Here is a 14,826-nt window from a genome sequence, read left to right as displayed (position 1 = left end):
TAAACATTCTTAAATCATGATACATTTACTTGAAACAAAATTACAATTACTTAAAAAGTCTGTTTTGCTGAAAAAAATATTTAAAAATTGAGTGAGTTTTTCTGAAAACAAGAACAAATATCTGCTGGCGAGGTCAGAAAAAGAAACTTGTTTTTCCTATGTATTATGTTTTAATTGTCTTACCCCATTTGCAGACAATTGTTGTTGTTGTTTTGTTTTAAGCATAAACTCAACTTAATGTTGATACATTTTCCCCAAAAAACAAGACTTAATATCTTAAGTCATTTTGCTTCTCAAGTAAGAATGTTTAGACATTTGTACTGTTAAAGAAGACAAAAATACCAACAAGAAGTAATGAAGTAATGAACTGATGATGGTGGTCATAATCATAATGGTTTTTGAACGAGATGTTTTTGCCGTTTATTTTCAGGAAATGGTGTGAATGAACTGATGAGAGAGTTTGAGAGAGCATTAGAGCATGTTGATGCCGTACATCAAATCACAGCATACTTGTTTGCTTTGCATACATATAAGCAGATTTATAATAAAAACTCTGTAAACGTCTGACAAATAAGCTTGAGAAACCGTTCCATATTAAACAGCCTGATCTCACATCTACCTGTGACACATTGGCCTTTCCCTGCTCTATTATCGCATTAAAAATGCAAAGCTATGCACGCTGTTTTAAATATGCACAACCTCTACTTTCCAAATTCAAAGAAAAACGAGCATCTCTGCCATCGTGTCTCACTGAAACTATTTTTTTTTTTAATGAGGCGAAGGCAGCATCACTTCAGTGCAAGAAGTTTCATGACAAATGTTCATATTGTCACATCTCACATAGTGCAGAGAGAGCTCGCAACAACACTTCCGTCTAATTTAGCTATACCGCTTTAATTGCTAGTGGTTTTAATGACATTTTAACAGGTAAACAAACTCTGGCAGAGAGGGGTATAATGAGATTTCCTTGACTGCTCACACACACACACACACACACACACACACACACACACACACACACACACACACACACACACACACACACACACACACACACACACACACACACACACACACACACACACACAGGGGTCATTTTCATGCATTTATTTCATTTACCAGAGCAAATCCCAATGTCTTATATGCTTAAGCACAACTGCATCAAATTAAGGTATGGTGTTGAGAATAGAGTTTAAGGGGAAAGGGTTTTTTGTTTTGTTTGTTTTATTGTAGTTAGGGTTATGAAAGGGTATTTTTAACCCTATAAGTCCATCATGTTTCATACACAAATTTCTGAGGCCTCTAAATGATCAACATGATCAACTTTCTGCCTTCTCGTCTGATTGATTTTACACTTTTTTTAGCAAACAAAAGGCCTTGATTGAACAAACGTCTACCTTCAGCTCATGACTTTTTGCTGAGAAATCTTCACTGAGTTTTATAAAGTAAATATAAGAATAACTTTAATATTGTTAGTAATATTTCAAGATCAAACAACTTAAGTTAACATGATCCATCATCTTTTTTTAAGAAAAATAATCTAATATGATCATCAGGCTTTTGAGGAAGGTTTATTTGTTCATCTCTCATTCATCATTGTATTGCATTGCATTGCAGTTTTGATCATAAAACTAAGTATTTAAATATCATCTTACAGAGACATATTTTTGGCAGAAATAGTGATGACTGATATTTATGTCAGAATTTCATTGCACAATTTGTCCAGTGAGCTGTTTTTCCCTTTCTCACTATATCATACTATATGAGCCATAAAAACCTATGATACTCACCATTTTTGTCTAAAGTTTTAATAAACTGTTCCATTTAAAAAAAGAAGATTTTTTTCATTCTTCAGGCTTTACAGGGTTAAACATTAAGTATTAACCTTCAGCTTGTAACACGTCCTGCAGCGTTTCGGCCACAGACATGAATTATCACAGACTTGAAGGTGAATTCCTCTGACTTTAAATCGAGGAAAGCACCTTCAGAAAATGTAAAATCAGGTTATGTCTATATATTTATGTTCAGTAGCTAGTGTTTGAGTGTAAAAATGATCATAATGGTGGCAGTGGGCTAATATGTCTCTTTTGATTTGATTTCTGTATTTTAAGGTTCGAGAAGTCAGTAATAAAATCATGCGTGGCTCCAGCGAGTTGGTCCTGGAGGATGAGCTTTATTCCCAGATGCTGGTGGACTGGGGCCAATACATCGACCATGATATCTCCTTCACACCTCAGAGCTCCAGCCAAACCGCATTCTCTGAGGGACTGGACTGTCTGAACACCTGCACCAATGCCAACCCCTGCTTCCCCATACTGGTATAACCTCAAGATCTGCTCAACAACCAGTCAGGTTTAGTCATGATACTGGTATAACCTCAAGATCTGCTCAGCAACCAGTCAGGTTTAGTCATGATACTGGTATAACCTCAAGATCTGCTCAGCAACCAGTCAGGTTTAGTCATGATACTGGTATAACCTCAAGATCCGCTCTACAACCAGTCAGGTTTAGTCATGATACTGGTATAACCTCAAGATCTGCTCAACAACCAGTCAGGTTTAGTCATGATACTGGTATAACCTCAAGATCTGCTCAACAACCAGTCAGGTTTAGTCATGATACTGGTATAACCTCAAGATCTGCTCAACAACCAGTCAGGTTTAGTCATGATACTGGTATAACCTCAAGATCTGCTCAACAACCAGTCAGGTTTAGTCATGATACTGGTATAACCTCAAGATCTGCTCAACAACCAGTCAGGTTTAGTCATGATACTGGTGTAACCTCAAGATCCGCTCTACAACCAGTCAGGTTTAGTCATGATACTGGTATAACCTCAAGATCTGCTCAACAACCAGTCAGGTTTAGTCATGATACTGGTATAACCTCAAGATCTGCTCAACAACCAGTCAGGTTTAGTCATGATACTGGTATAACCTCAAGATCTGCTCAACAACCAGTCAGGTTTAGTCATGATACTGGTATAACCTCAAGATCTGCTCAACAACCAGTCAGGTTTAGTCATGATACTGGTATAACCTCAAGATCTGCTCAACAACCAGTCAGGTTTAGTCATGATACTGGTATAACCTCAAGATCTGCTCAACAACCAGTCAGGTTTAGTCATGATACTGGTATAACCTCAAGATCCGCTCTACAACCAGTCAGGTTTAGTCATGATACTGGTATAACCTCAAGATCCGCTCAACAACCAGTCAGGTTTAGTCATGATACTGGTATAACCTCAAGATCTGCTCAGCAACCAGTCAGGTTTAGTCACGATACTGGTATAACCTCAAGATCCGCTCAACCAGTCAGGTTTAGTCATGATACTGGTATAACCTCAAGATCTGCTCAACAACCAGTCAGGTTTAGTCATGATACTGGTATAACCTCAAGATCTGCTCAACAACCAGTCAGGTTTAGTCATGATACTGGTATAAACTCAAGATCTGCTCAACAACCAGTCAGGTTTAGTCATGATACTGGTATAACCTCAAGATCTGCTCAACAACCAGTCAGGTTTAGTCATGATACTGGTATAACCTCAAGATCTGCTCAACAACCAGTCAGGTTTAGTCATGATACTGGTATAACCTCAAGATCTGCTCAACAACCAGTCAGGTTTAGTCATGATACTGGTATAAACTCAAGATCTGCTCAACAACCAGTCAGGTTTAGTCATGATACTGGTATAACCTCAAGATCTGCTCAACAACCAGTCAGGTTTAGTCATGATACTGGTATAACCTCAAGATCCGCTCAACAACCAGTCAGGTTTAGTCATGATACTGGTATAACCTCAAGATCTGCTCAACAACCAGTCAGGTTTAGTCATGATACTGGTATAACCTCAAGATCTGCTCAACAACCAGTCAGGTTTAGTCATGATACTGGTATAACCTCAAGATCCGCTCAACAACCAGTCAGGTTTAGTCATGATACTGGTATAACCTGCAAGATCTGCTCAACAACCAGTCAGGTTTAGTCATGATACTGGTATAACCTCAAGATCTGCTCAACAACCAGTGCTTTCAGTCAGTGTTAGTCATGCAAGTCAGTGTCGAGGTAGACACTCTGAAGGAATTATTCATATTTGTTGTTTCAACTTCTTTGTGCGGCATTACAATTTTAAGTTTAGTCGACTTGCAATGTGACTGTACTAATTGACAACTTGGATATTTGAGTTGACTAAACTTAAAAGTAGGCAGCACAAGCACTTAGTTTTTTAAGTTGAAACAAATTGAATAGGGTTTTATTATTTAAATACTATTATAGTATTTATTACAATTTTAAATAAGCATTTATTTTATATTTTCAGTTTTCATTCTAGTATTTTTAGTAATGTGCTTTTGTCATATACAAAAATATATTAAATATATATTTGTTATTATTATAATTATTTTATTTTTAACAACACTGGTTGGTAAAGCTAATGTGTAAAATACCAGTCTGCGCTATATATATATATATATATATATATATATATATATATATATAATATTTGGGAACCACAAAAGGGTTCTTTATAGGCTAAAATGTTAGTAAATACATTTTTTTATATATAATATTTTGGAATTAAAACAAAACTACAATCCATCCCAATAGGTTCTATACAGATAATTTGTAACACAGAACCCTATAAAAAGTTATAATTTGAACTTTTAAGTGATAGAACCGTTTCTATTCAAAAAAATTATAATAATTGTGTATGGCTTTGACAAAAACAAAAGTGATTGGCTCTTTAAATTTAAAGGCGGGGCTTTCACTCTTCAGTCGGTATATCGAGCGTCGCGATGGCTCTCGTTCATTATTCTACGACTCTCCTGCTCATACTGTCTCTGATGTTGTGTATTATTAATCATGAGCAACATCTTTTTTCATATGAGTCCCCGGCAGCTAGTTTTCTGCTATTGACTGGATAAGACATTCCCCCAGACATTTCATTAGAATTATCTCTTTTGCGCTGACATCCCGTGTCAAGGAGCAGGTTACTGTTCTCATTTTTAGACTTCATTGACAGAAGTTCATTTCGTTTAAACAGATAAAATGCCATGCGTTTCCTCAGGGGGGACGTCATTGTCTAGCGCTCGCTTTGTCTGATGAGTCAGAGGTGGGAATATATTTGACTCCGAGGACAGTTCAGGACTGTTGGTTCGGAACAACGGAGATGAATCCGGGGGAATGTGGCTGAGCACTATAATTAAAAAGAAAATATATCTCATTGATTACTTCTTTATCTCCGGCGAACCTCAAACGCCATTGAAAATGGGGGTCACGGCAGCACCTTTTTGTTGGCCGGTCTGGATCCTCCGGGGCTCCAAATGCTCATAAAAATGTTGTGAGTTTGTGTCGGTTTGTAACTAATCTCACTGTCCCCAGCCAGAGGCAAGGAGGACACTTCCATAGATATACAAAATAGCTTTTTATTCATGCCCACCCTGAGCCATATACTGCATACTAATACTCACGATAGACCGGCCGCTCTCGGCATCCGATCAGAAATGACAGACAGAAAATAAACAAAAAGATTTGTGATCAATTTTGCAAGTGAGTCCATCCCTGAGGAGTGTGTTTTTGCTCTTGCAAAGCTCCGGAGATTCAGAGCGTAATTGTTTATTCAACATGAACATTTTGCTTCCATAATGTGAAAAACTGGATTTTAAACATTGGGATTTCGCAAGCGGGACGTTTAACTGTCACCTTCATTATTACGATGCATCACGAAGCAGAATGGATGTTGTGTGCATGTGTACTTTGTGAACAAATTAGCAACACATCCGAGACACAAGGCAGTGAGGCAATAAAACATGGACATGTAAATGAAATTATATAAACTCAAGAAGTCATGTGCAAATATGCTTTTTAGTTCCAGCTCAATATTGATCTTTATGCATATTCAGAAGCGTAGCCTATACTACATCGATTTAGCTCTCATTGATCATTTGCACATGAATAGATTCATATGAGGAATATAGTTCAGCCAGTAATTAATATTCTGTCATTTGTGCAGCCTCGTGCCATTTACAACCTTTTTTCTTCTTCCAAGCAACAATTAAGTGGAAAAACACAGAAAAACGTCAGGAAATTAAAGCTCCATAATTATAGGGCTGGGTAATAAAAATACATTTTAATCAAAGGAAAGTCACTTCTGGATAAATCTCTGGATAAATCAGACTAGAAAGCACATTAAAATCATGCAATATTCATAATGTTGCTTAGTTTTAAATCACCAAAATGAATAGGCCTATAAAAGTCATAAAAGTCCATATGACTCGTGCATTATTATTTTATATCAATGAGGGTGAAAGACATTTTTAGGTGAACTATTGCTGTAATTGGCCATTTTCATCACTTGATTTTGCTGATATTGTTAGACCTTCTCACTTTCATATCATGAATAATATTTAATAAATCGGTCCACTTTACAATAAGGTTAATTAGTTAACATTAGTTAATGTAACTAACCAGCAATACATATGTTACTGTATTTGTTAATATTTGTTAATAATAGGGCTGTAAACCAAAATAAAAGTTCGTGTTTACATAATATATGTATGTGTATTGTGTATAAATATTTTGTATATATATAAATACACACACATGCATGTATATATTTAAGAATTTTTTTTTTTATTTATATAGAAAATAGTTATTTATATATAATATAAATCATATAACAATATATTTGTAGTATATAAATGCAAATATTTCTCAAATATATATACATGTATGTGTGTGTATTTATATATACAACATAATTATACACAATACACACACATATATTATGTAAACACAAACTTTTATTTTGGATTCGATTAATCACGATTAATCATTTACAGCCCTAGTTAATAAACCCAGCTGTTCATTGTTAGTTCATGTATTAACATATGCTAACAAGATTTTAATAAAGTGTTAGTAAATGTTGAAATTATCATTAAGAAAGATTCATAAATGCTGTATATGCAGTTCATTATTAGTTCATGTTAACTCCAGTGTTGGGGGAAATGCATTACAAGTAACTTGAGTTACGTAATCAGATTACTTTTTCAAGTAACTAGTAAAGTAACGCATTACTTTTAAAATTTACAACAAAATATCTGAGTTACTTTTTCAAATAAGTAACGCAAATTACTTTGTTTTCCCATTTATTGACTGACAGCTCTCCTGTCCTCATGAGACAAATCAAAGTGCAGAGAAAAAAATATTCAATATTCCTCAAAATGAATAAAATCAGTGAAATGCAGAATCAGAATACTATGCAAACCTCCAATAACTTAATGTTAAATAAAACATAAATTTTGATGCATTTAATCTCACTTTATTGACCAATGTACTTGCTTCTGACCTTCGATGATTCAGTTTAATAAGCAGACATGACTATAGATAGATATAAAGGTTTGCTTGTGTGCTTTCCTCTACTGTACACATGTCCTTCAGCCTGAGGATTATTATTTCACTTTTGGTGTGAAAGGGTCTTTACATTTGCCCAGAAATATAACTTTTGTGTTATAAAAAAACAAGTCCAGCACAGGTGGGAAAAAAAGTAACGCAAAAGTAACGTAACGCATTACTTTTCTAAAAAAGTAACTAAGTAATGCAATTAGTTACTTTTTAAGGGAGTGACGCAATATTGTAATGCATTACTTTTAAAAGTAACTTTCCCCAACACTGGTTAACTCATGTAGTTATCTAATGTTAACTAACCAACCTTATTGTAAAGTGTTACCAATAAATCTTCCAGCTCCAGCAGAACGTGAGCAAACTGGTTTAGAAACACTTCTACACACCGTAATCTCTCTCTCTCTCTCACACACACAGATTCCCGAGGATGATAAACTGTCCAGGAATAAAAGCTGTCTCCCGTTTTTCCGCTCTTCACCGTCCTGTCTGACCGTCCAGCGAGAGCAGATGAACTCCGTCTCGTCCTTCATCGACGCCTCCACCGTCTACGGGCATTCGGCAGACCTGGAGAACACGCTGCGAAACCTGTCTGGCTCCGAGGGTCTGCTGGCTGTCAACGAGAGGCACACGGACGAGGGCCGGGCGCTCTTGCCCTTCGTCTCGGCCCGGTCCGCGTGCCTCCAGGGTCCCGGGTCGCAGCGGGTCGAGTGTTTCGCGGCGGGTGACAGCCGGGTGAACGAGATCCTGCCCCTGTCTGTCCTGCACACGCTCTGGGTGAGAGAACACAACCGGCTGGCCAGACACCTGACACGACTCAACCCTCACTGGGGGTCAGAGGTCATCTACCAGGAGACACGCAGGATCATCGGGGCGCTGCATCAGGTAACACACACCGCTAAACTGTGAAAACACTTTAATGACCAGATGAAGACTAGTATTAGTACTACACTGTAAAAAGTGATAACCTGCTATTGTTACACTGCATATATCATATATTGTCTGTGATATAGTATAGTAATAGTCATTTCAACGTTGTGCGATCTGACATCATCGCTCACTTTACAAAAAAAACTAAAACACACCTAGAGAGTGTTAGTCTAATGCATATGCCCCTGTATGGCTTTTTCTTTTATATTTATATAATTTGATGTAGTTAAACAATATCACACGAAGAGTGACGATTAAAAGAGCATGATTGCAAATGATTCAACATTTCAATAATATTAAGTGACTTTGCCTATTTTTTTCCAAACAAAGCCACAACAGGAGTGTTTTACAAAATCGGTTGAATGAACGATTCAATGACTCACTCATTAAAGGATTACTTCACCTTGAAATGAAAATTTCCTGATGATTTACTCACCCCAATGCCATCCAAGATGTTCATGTCTTTCTTTCTTCAGTGGAAAAGAAATAAAAAAAAATTTTGAGGAAAACATTTCAGGATTTTTCTCCACACAATGGACTTCAACCGCAACCAACATGTTGAAGTCCAAATCAATGCAGTTTCAAAGGGCTTTGAAGTGCTTCAAACGGCTCTGCGCGATCCCAGCTGAGGAATAGGGTCTTATCTAGCGAAACGATCTGTCAATTTATAAAAAATAAAAAAAATAAAAAATATATATATATATACTTTTTAACCACAAATGCCCATCTTGTACCATCTCCGAGATGCACTACGTATTACGTCATCACGTTGGAAAGGTCACGAATTTTTTTTTTTTTACAATTAAAACAAAGATGTTGGACGATTTTGAAATTGGAGGAGAAAATTTGATTCATTTTTCGCCCTTCTCTACCTTTTTGCACCGAAGTACACAGAAAAATATCTTAGATAGATGACGTGACCCGTGACCTTTCCAACGTGATTACGTAATGCCTGGCGCGTCGCAGACCAGCACAAGACGAACAATTGTTTGTGTATACATTAAAGTGTATAGAATTTTTTTTTATATACATCATTTCGCTAGATAAGACCCTATTCCTCAGCTGGGATCGCGCAGAGCCGTTTGAAACTGCATTGATTTGGACTTCAACATGTTGGTTGCAATTGAAGTCCATTGTGTGGAGAAAAATCCTGAAATGTTTTCCTTAAAAAACGTAATTTCTTTTCCACTAAAGAAAGAAAGACATGAACATCTTGGATGCCATTGCGGTGAGTAAATTATCAGAAAATTTTCACTTCGAGGTGAACTAATCCTTTAAGACAGTCAAACGCTTTGTTCCTGAATGAATCGGTTGAATGAATGATTCAATGACTCACTCCTTAAGACACTGGCTGCATTTAAAATCACATACTTCCCAACTATATCGTAGGCAAAAACCAGTATGTGAATTCACAGTATTCATAAAAAGTACCCGGATGCTGAAAATTCAGCTTTGATCACAGGAATAAATTACATTTTTTACAATATATTCACATATAAAACAATTATTTTAAATTGTAATAATATTTCACAATTTTACTGTTTTTACAGTATTTTTTATCAAATAAATGTAGCCTTGGTGAGCAGAAGAGACTTCTTTCAAAAACATAACAAATCTTAACGATTCTCTTAAAATGTGTCATGATATCTATAACCATACCATTGTACATGCATAGATTATTATATAATTATATATATATATATATTTGGTTAAAATGCACAAGCACAAGTTCCTACTGCAGGATTTGGACAAAAATTATTTCTCTGGCACAATGAAACTTTGACTTTATGTGTAAATTTATGCTAAATATATTCCATAAATTACTTCTGCCGGACAAACGTGACCTCTGATGGGCAATTACTGATTTTGAATGTCCGTAATTTCGAGTCTCATTGTCTCCGCTGACCTAAAGTCACACATCAGCATTAAGAGCAGAAGAACAACCCGTCAGAACTGAGACACACGGTTAGGTCTGAGTCTGGACGGATGTTTTCACATGTGCTAAAGACAGGTCACGTTTGACTGGAGCTGTAGTTGCAGCGACTGTTTATTCCTGCATTATCAGTTTATTATGCATCATTTGTGAGTTGAGAAGAAACACACATTTTGTCTTGTTTTCCAGTACAAATATCTAAACGTTCTAATATCAAGATACATTTAACCTGAGAAGCAAAACGGCATAAGATATTAAGTTTGAAAAATATATCAAAAGATGCTTAAAACTTTAACAAATATCTGCCACTGGGGTCGGACACATCAACTTGTTTTCTCTTTGAATTGCGTACGGTACATTTTACTGGCAGATATTTGTTTTTTTTTTACATATAAACGTACTACTTTTTGATGCATTTTCCAGAAAACAAGACTTAATATCTTTAGTCATTTTGCTACATGCAGGTGAAACATGAACAATTAGAATATGGTGCAAAAGTTCATTTATTTCAGTAATTCAACTTAAAAGGTGAAACTAGTATATTATATAGACTCACTACATGCAAAGTGAGATATTTCATGAAAACCCCAAATTCAAAATGAGAATATTGTGAAAAGGTTTTCATAAGCTGTAAGCCATAATTATCAAAATTATAACCAATAAAGGCTTGAAATATCTCACTTTGCATGTAATGAGTCTATATAATATACTAGTTTCACATTTTAAGTTGAATTACTGAAATAAATGAACTTTTGCACCATATTCAAATATTTCAAGTGTCACCTGGAAGTAAATGTATCTCAATTTAAAAATATTAAGGTATTTGTGGAAAACAAGACAAAATTACTGAGTAAGATTTTTTTTTTTGTATGTATGCATATAGCCTACAGTATATTAGGTTTGTCAAGCGTGTGAGATTTTTAATGTAATTAATTACATGATGTGCCAATTAATTCATTAATCGCACATCAAATTTGCCCCAAAAGATTATTTAAAATCATTATTGTGTTAAATGAGAAAAGCATCAAATAGACATTACAAAAAGTAGCTTTAGAAATCAATTTTTTGATTCAACATATCATTCTTTATTCAAACTTTTAGGCTACAATGACTTTTTTTTTTTTTTTTGTCAGAAGCTGCATCTGAATTGATATTTAGATATCATGATCGTGTATTGCAGATCAGAAGCGGCATGCATGCATTTACACTGCAGTTACGACTGCATAAATAATGCCATTAGATTAATGGGTTTTAAATGGGTATTAAAGGGATACTTCACCAAAAATAAAAAAAGTTCTGATATCATTTACATGTCGTTTCAAATATGTATGACTTTCTTTCTTTTGTAGAACATAAAAGAAACAGACAATATTGTGTCTAAAATTAAATATAACACAATATTAACTTGTGTTGTAAAAAATCAATACACTAATCAACTGTAGGAAATGGGGCGGGGCTATGCTTATCTTTTAAACACATTATTTTTTCCATAAGCAATTAATTAAATTAACGCTTTAAATCAACATCCCTAATATATAGAATTTCAACATTCAAAAAAGTGTAGCTCCAGTAGTTGACGTCTGTTTAACTGTGTTTGAAGCATTAATCATTTGCATAAACCACTTGCATAAAATAAACTTCAACAGATTGTGTTCTGAAAATATCCAATAAATCCTTAATATAAGTGACCTCTCTCAGGAGTCATCGTTCAGTTCACAGTGTTCATATAACCGTATGTGACAGCGGTTAATCTTACAGTCACATGTGCTATTTTCTCTTGTCAGAAAGTGTCCAATTAAAGTCTTCTCGACAGTTTCAGAAACATGATGAGGTTTAGGGGTTTAGCAGTTTTCATGTTTTTGTTGTGCTTTTGTCATTTTTATTATGTCATTTGTATGTCCATTTTTTTATGCATTTAATCAATTACTAATTATTATTATTATATAATTATTATTTTAGGACATCAAGTTAAAACTAAATGAAAATGAGAAATGTTATCTTGGTAACTATCTGTATAAAACACAATAGAAAATGTAAGTTTTTAAACATTTTATTTCAGTTACAGTTTATTTTATTTCAAGTAACGGAAGTTGTTTATGGCATTTATAGTATTTAAAATGTTTAGTAATTTTGTAGTGTTATTGTCATTTTATTAGTTTTTTTATTTTGAACGTCTAACAAAAATGTATTATTATTAAAACTATTATTAATGAGTTTTTGTTTTGAAACATGTCTAACAAAAAACAAAAACGTATTATTATTATTTATTAATATTATTATTAATTAGTTTAGGTTTTAGTTTAAAAATTATATAAAACAATAATTACTTCTTTAATTCAATTAAATAATTATGATTACTAATTATTTTTATTGCTATTATTAATCAGTTGTTTGTTTTTAAATGTCTAACAAAAACACACACACACACACACACACACACACACACACACACACACACACACACACACACACACACACACACACACACACACACACACTCTCACTCACACACACACACACACCTTTGCATTAGGGACAGTTCACCTGTAAATGAAAACTCATGGACCGACAACATGAGATCAGAAAAATGTTCATTTTAAGATTTGTGATTAACGTGTTCACTCAAACCTGTTGACTAGAAGGGGTGCACATACTTTTATCCATGCATGTGATCTATTATTAAGCGAGTATAGATGACTCTTTGAATGCAGTTAAATGATGAATGATGACTGCGGCGCTCTAGTCCTGCGCCGAACCGACAGAGACACAGATTCGCCACACTGGGCAGAGGAGAAGTTCGGGGATTAAAGGCCTTGAGCCGTGGATGTATAAAAGCCTCCTCGCCGAATCACAGACACATGTGATCGCTCCCACAAGCATCTCTAAGGTTGAATGCTGCCCGGGCGCCAGAAATTAAAGTGTTGGAGAAAGTGACTGTAAAGCGGTGCAGTGTCCACGGGAATGGCACACATCAAACGAGCGCAGTGTTTTAACAAAGTCCCGCGGGGCCCGGCTCCACACAACCAGTAAAAACCGTTTCCAGTCCTGCTGTATTATGGTTTATGGACAGTGGGTTTTGATTTATACGTCTCCTCTGTGGAGGGCCGGCCGTCAGTCAGACACGCTTCTGAAACATGTCCGTGCGGGAGCTCAAATGCTGGACTATTTTCATAACTGCGATAAGACTGGGTGGATTTTTGAGGCGTATCACAGGGAGAAAGAGCCGTGCAATCTCATCTTATCTCCAGGCACAGGATGTCCCGAACGACCCTCTCACACAGCCCAGTTTATGCACAATATCCCCCATAGACCAGTCCCATTCACATTAGTGAGCGAATGAACCGTGCGTGTCTCAAATGAACATTCAGAGGATCACTTAGCAGATCTCTGGGTTTTGTTCACATAGAAGTGTGTTCAGAATTCACCTTTGGCTAAGCCCCGCCCCCCTTAGTTACTGTTGCTACGTCCGTCAACTTCATCTGGGCTCTGGTTTGGTATCAACATGGCTTATGCTGTGACGGCTCTTCCTGCTGACATTTTATCAAACTTTTATAAAGCAGCAAATAAAGTGTCCGATAGAAGTAGGCAGAAGGGGCTGTATGCGTTCGAAGGCTTTATTCAAGACATACCGGAGAAACGCAAGCAACAACAAGGCATCCAAATAGAGGCAAAAGCATAACGGTCACCGTCAAAACATGACCCACCGCATATCCTAATGGAGACGGAGACTCACAATATCAGGAGAAACACTGTTCATGCAGAGCGGAGTAGTATTCACTTCTATAATCGTTATTACAAAGCAAACGGACTACGCGAGTATAAAGTTGTGTTTATTAGCAGCGTGTGCTAGCGTATCAACAATTAGGCTAGAGAACCGAAATCATAAACCAGCATAAAACTGTCTAACTGTAACTTCACAGTACGGTTAAAAGCTAAATGTATCTTAGAGACAAAAGTGTGTTGTTGATCTTGAGGGGTTTCGCTGACTGAGGACGTCCACACAGTTTAATCCAAAGACGACACTTGTCAGGATTTGACTTCGGTTTTGGGAAGGGGAAAAAACGGACACCCCCCTCCAACCTCTCTGGGAAACACGTATCTGTGATAAAACCACGACGGTAATAGCCTGCCGAGACCAAACATATGAGACGCCGGTGTTAAAGTCAATGGAGAGCTGTGGAAAAGTGTCGGACCTCTGGGAGTTAGTTCTTGGCTGCGCTGTGATTGGCCAATCTACATTCTAGGGTGTGGCTTAGCCAAAGGCGAATAAATTTTTTTTTTTAGAGACGCACCGATTGATTAGCCTGGTCCTACCAGACTCTCCTACATTTCATTTGTACAGAGAGTCTGGCCTCTCTCCATTGACAAGCGTTAACTTCCTTAGGCGGGTCCTCTGTTGAAGTTTAAAACTATTGGATCTGCCCAGAGTCACTCTGGATCTGCCATAACCAATCGCTAACGTTTGGTCGTGAGTCTCGTGACGTATGACGACTCAAACTAGCGCACAACCTCAACGTCATCGTTCTCAGACACTCCCTCTGTTCGCTGATTGGACCGGTAAA

General features: G+C 36.3%; 1 protein-coding gene across 2 annotated transcripts in view; it reads left to right on the top strand.

The window, feature by feature from the left end:
• tpo (thyroid peroxidase) overlaps window positions 1-14,826 on the top strand; it is a 48,567-nt gene that overhangs the window by 11,804 nt on the left and 21,937 nt on the right. For both annotated transcript variants that reach the window (XM_079632346.1, XM_079632345.1), the window contains exons 8-9: window positions 2,112-2,318; window positions 7,822-8,286. In XM_079632346.1, coding sequence (XP_079488472.1) covers window positions 2,112-2,318; window positions 7,822-8,286 — 672 coding nt within the window. The remainder of the gene's footprint in view (window positions 1-2,111; window positions 2,319-7,821; window positions 8,287-14,826) is intronic.

This window comes from Phoxinus phoxinus, assembly GCF_949152265.1.
Source record: "Phoxinus phoxinus genome assembly, chromosome: 13".
Taxonomy (NCBI): domain Eukaryota; kingdom Metazoa; phylum Chordata; class Actinopteri; order Cypriniformes; family Leuciscidae; genus Phoxinus; species Phoxinus phoxinus.
The sequence above is the reverse complement of the archived record's forward strand: the minus strand, read 5'-3'. Positions and strand labels throughout refer to the sequence as shown.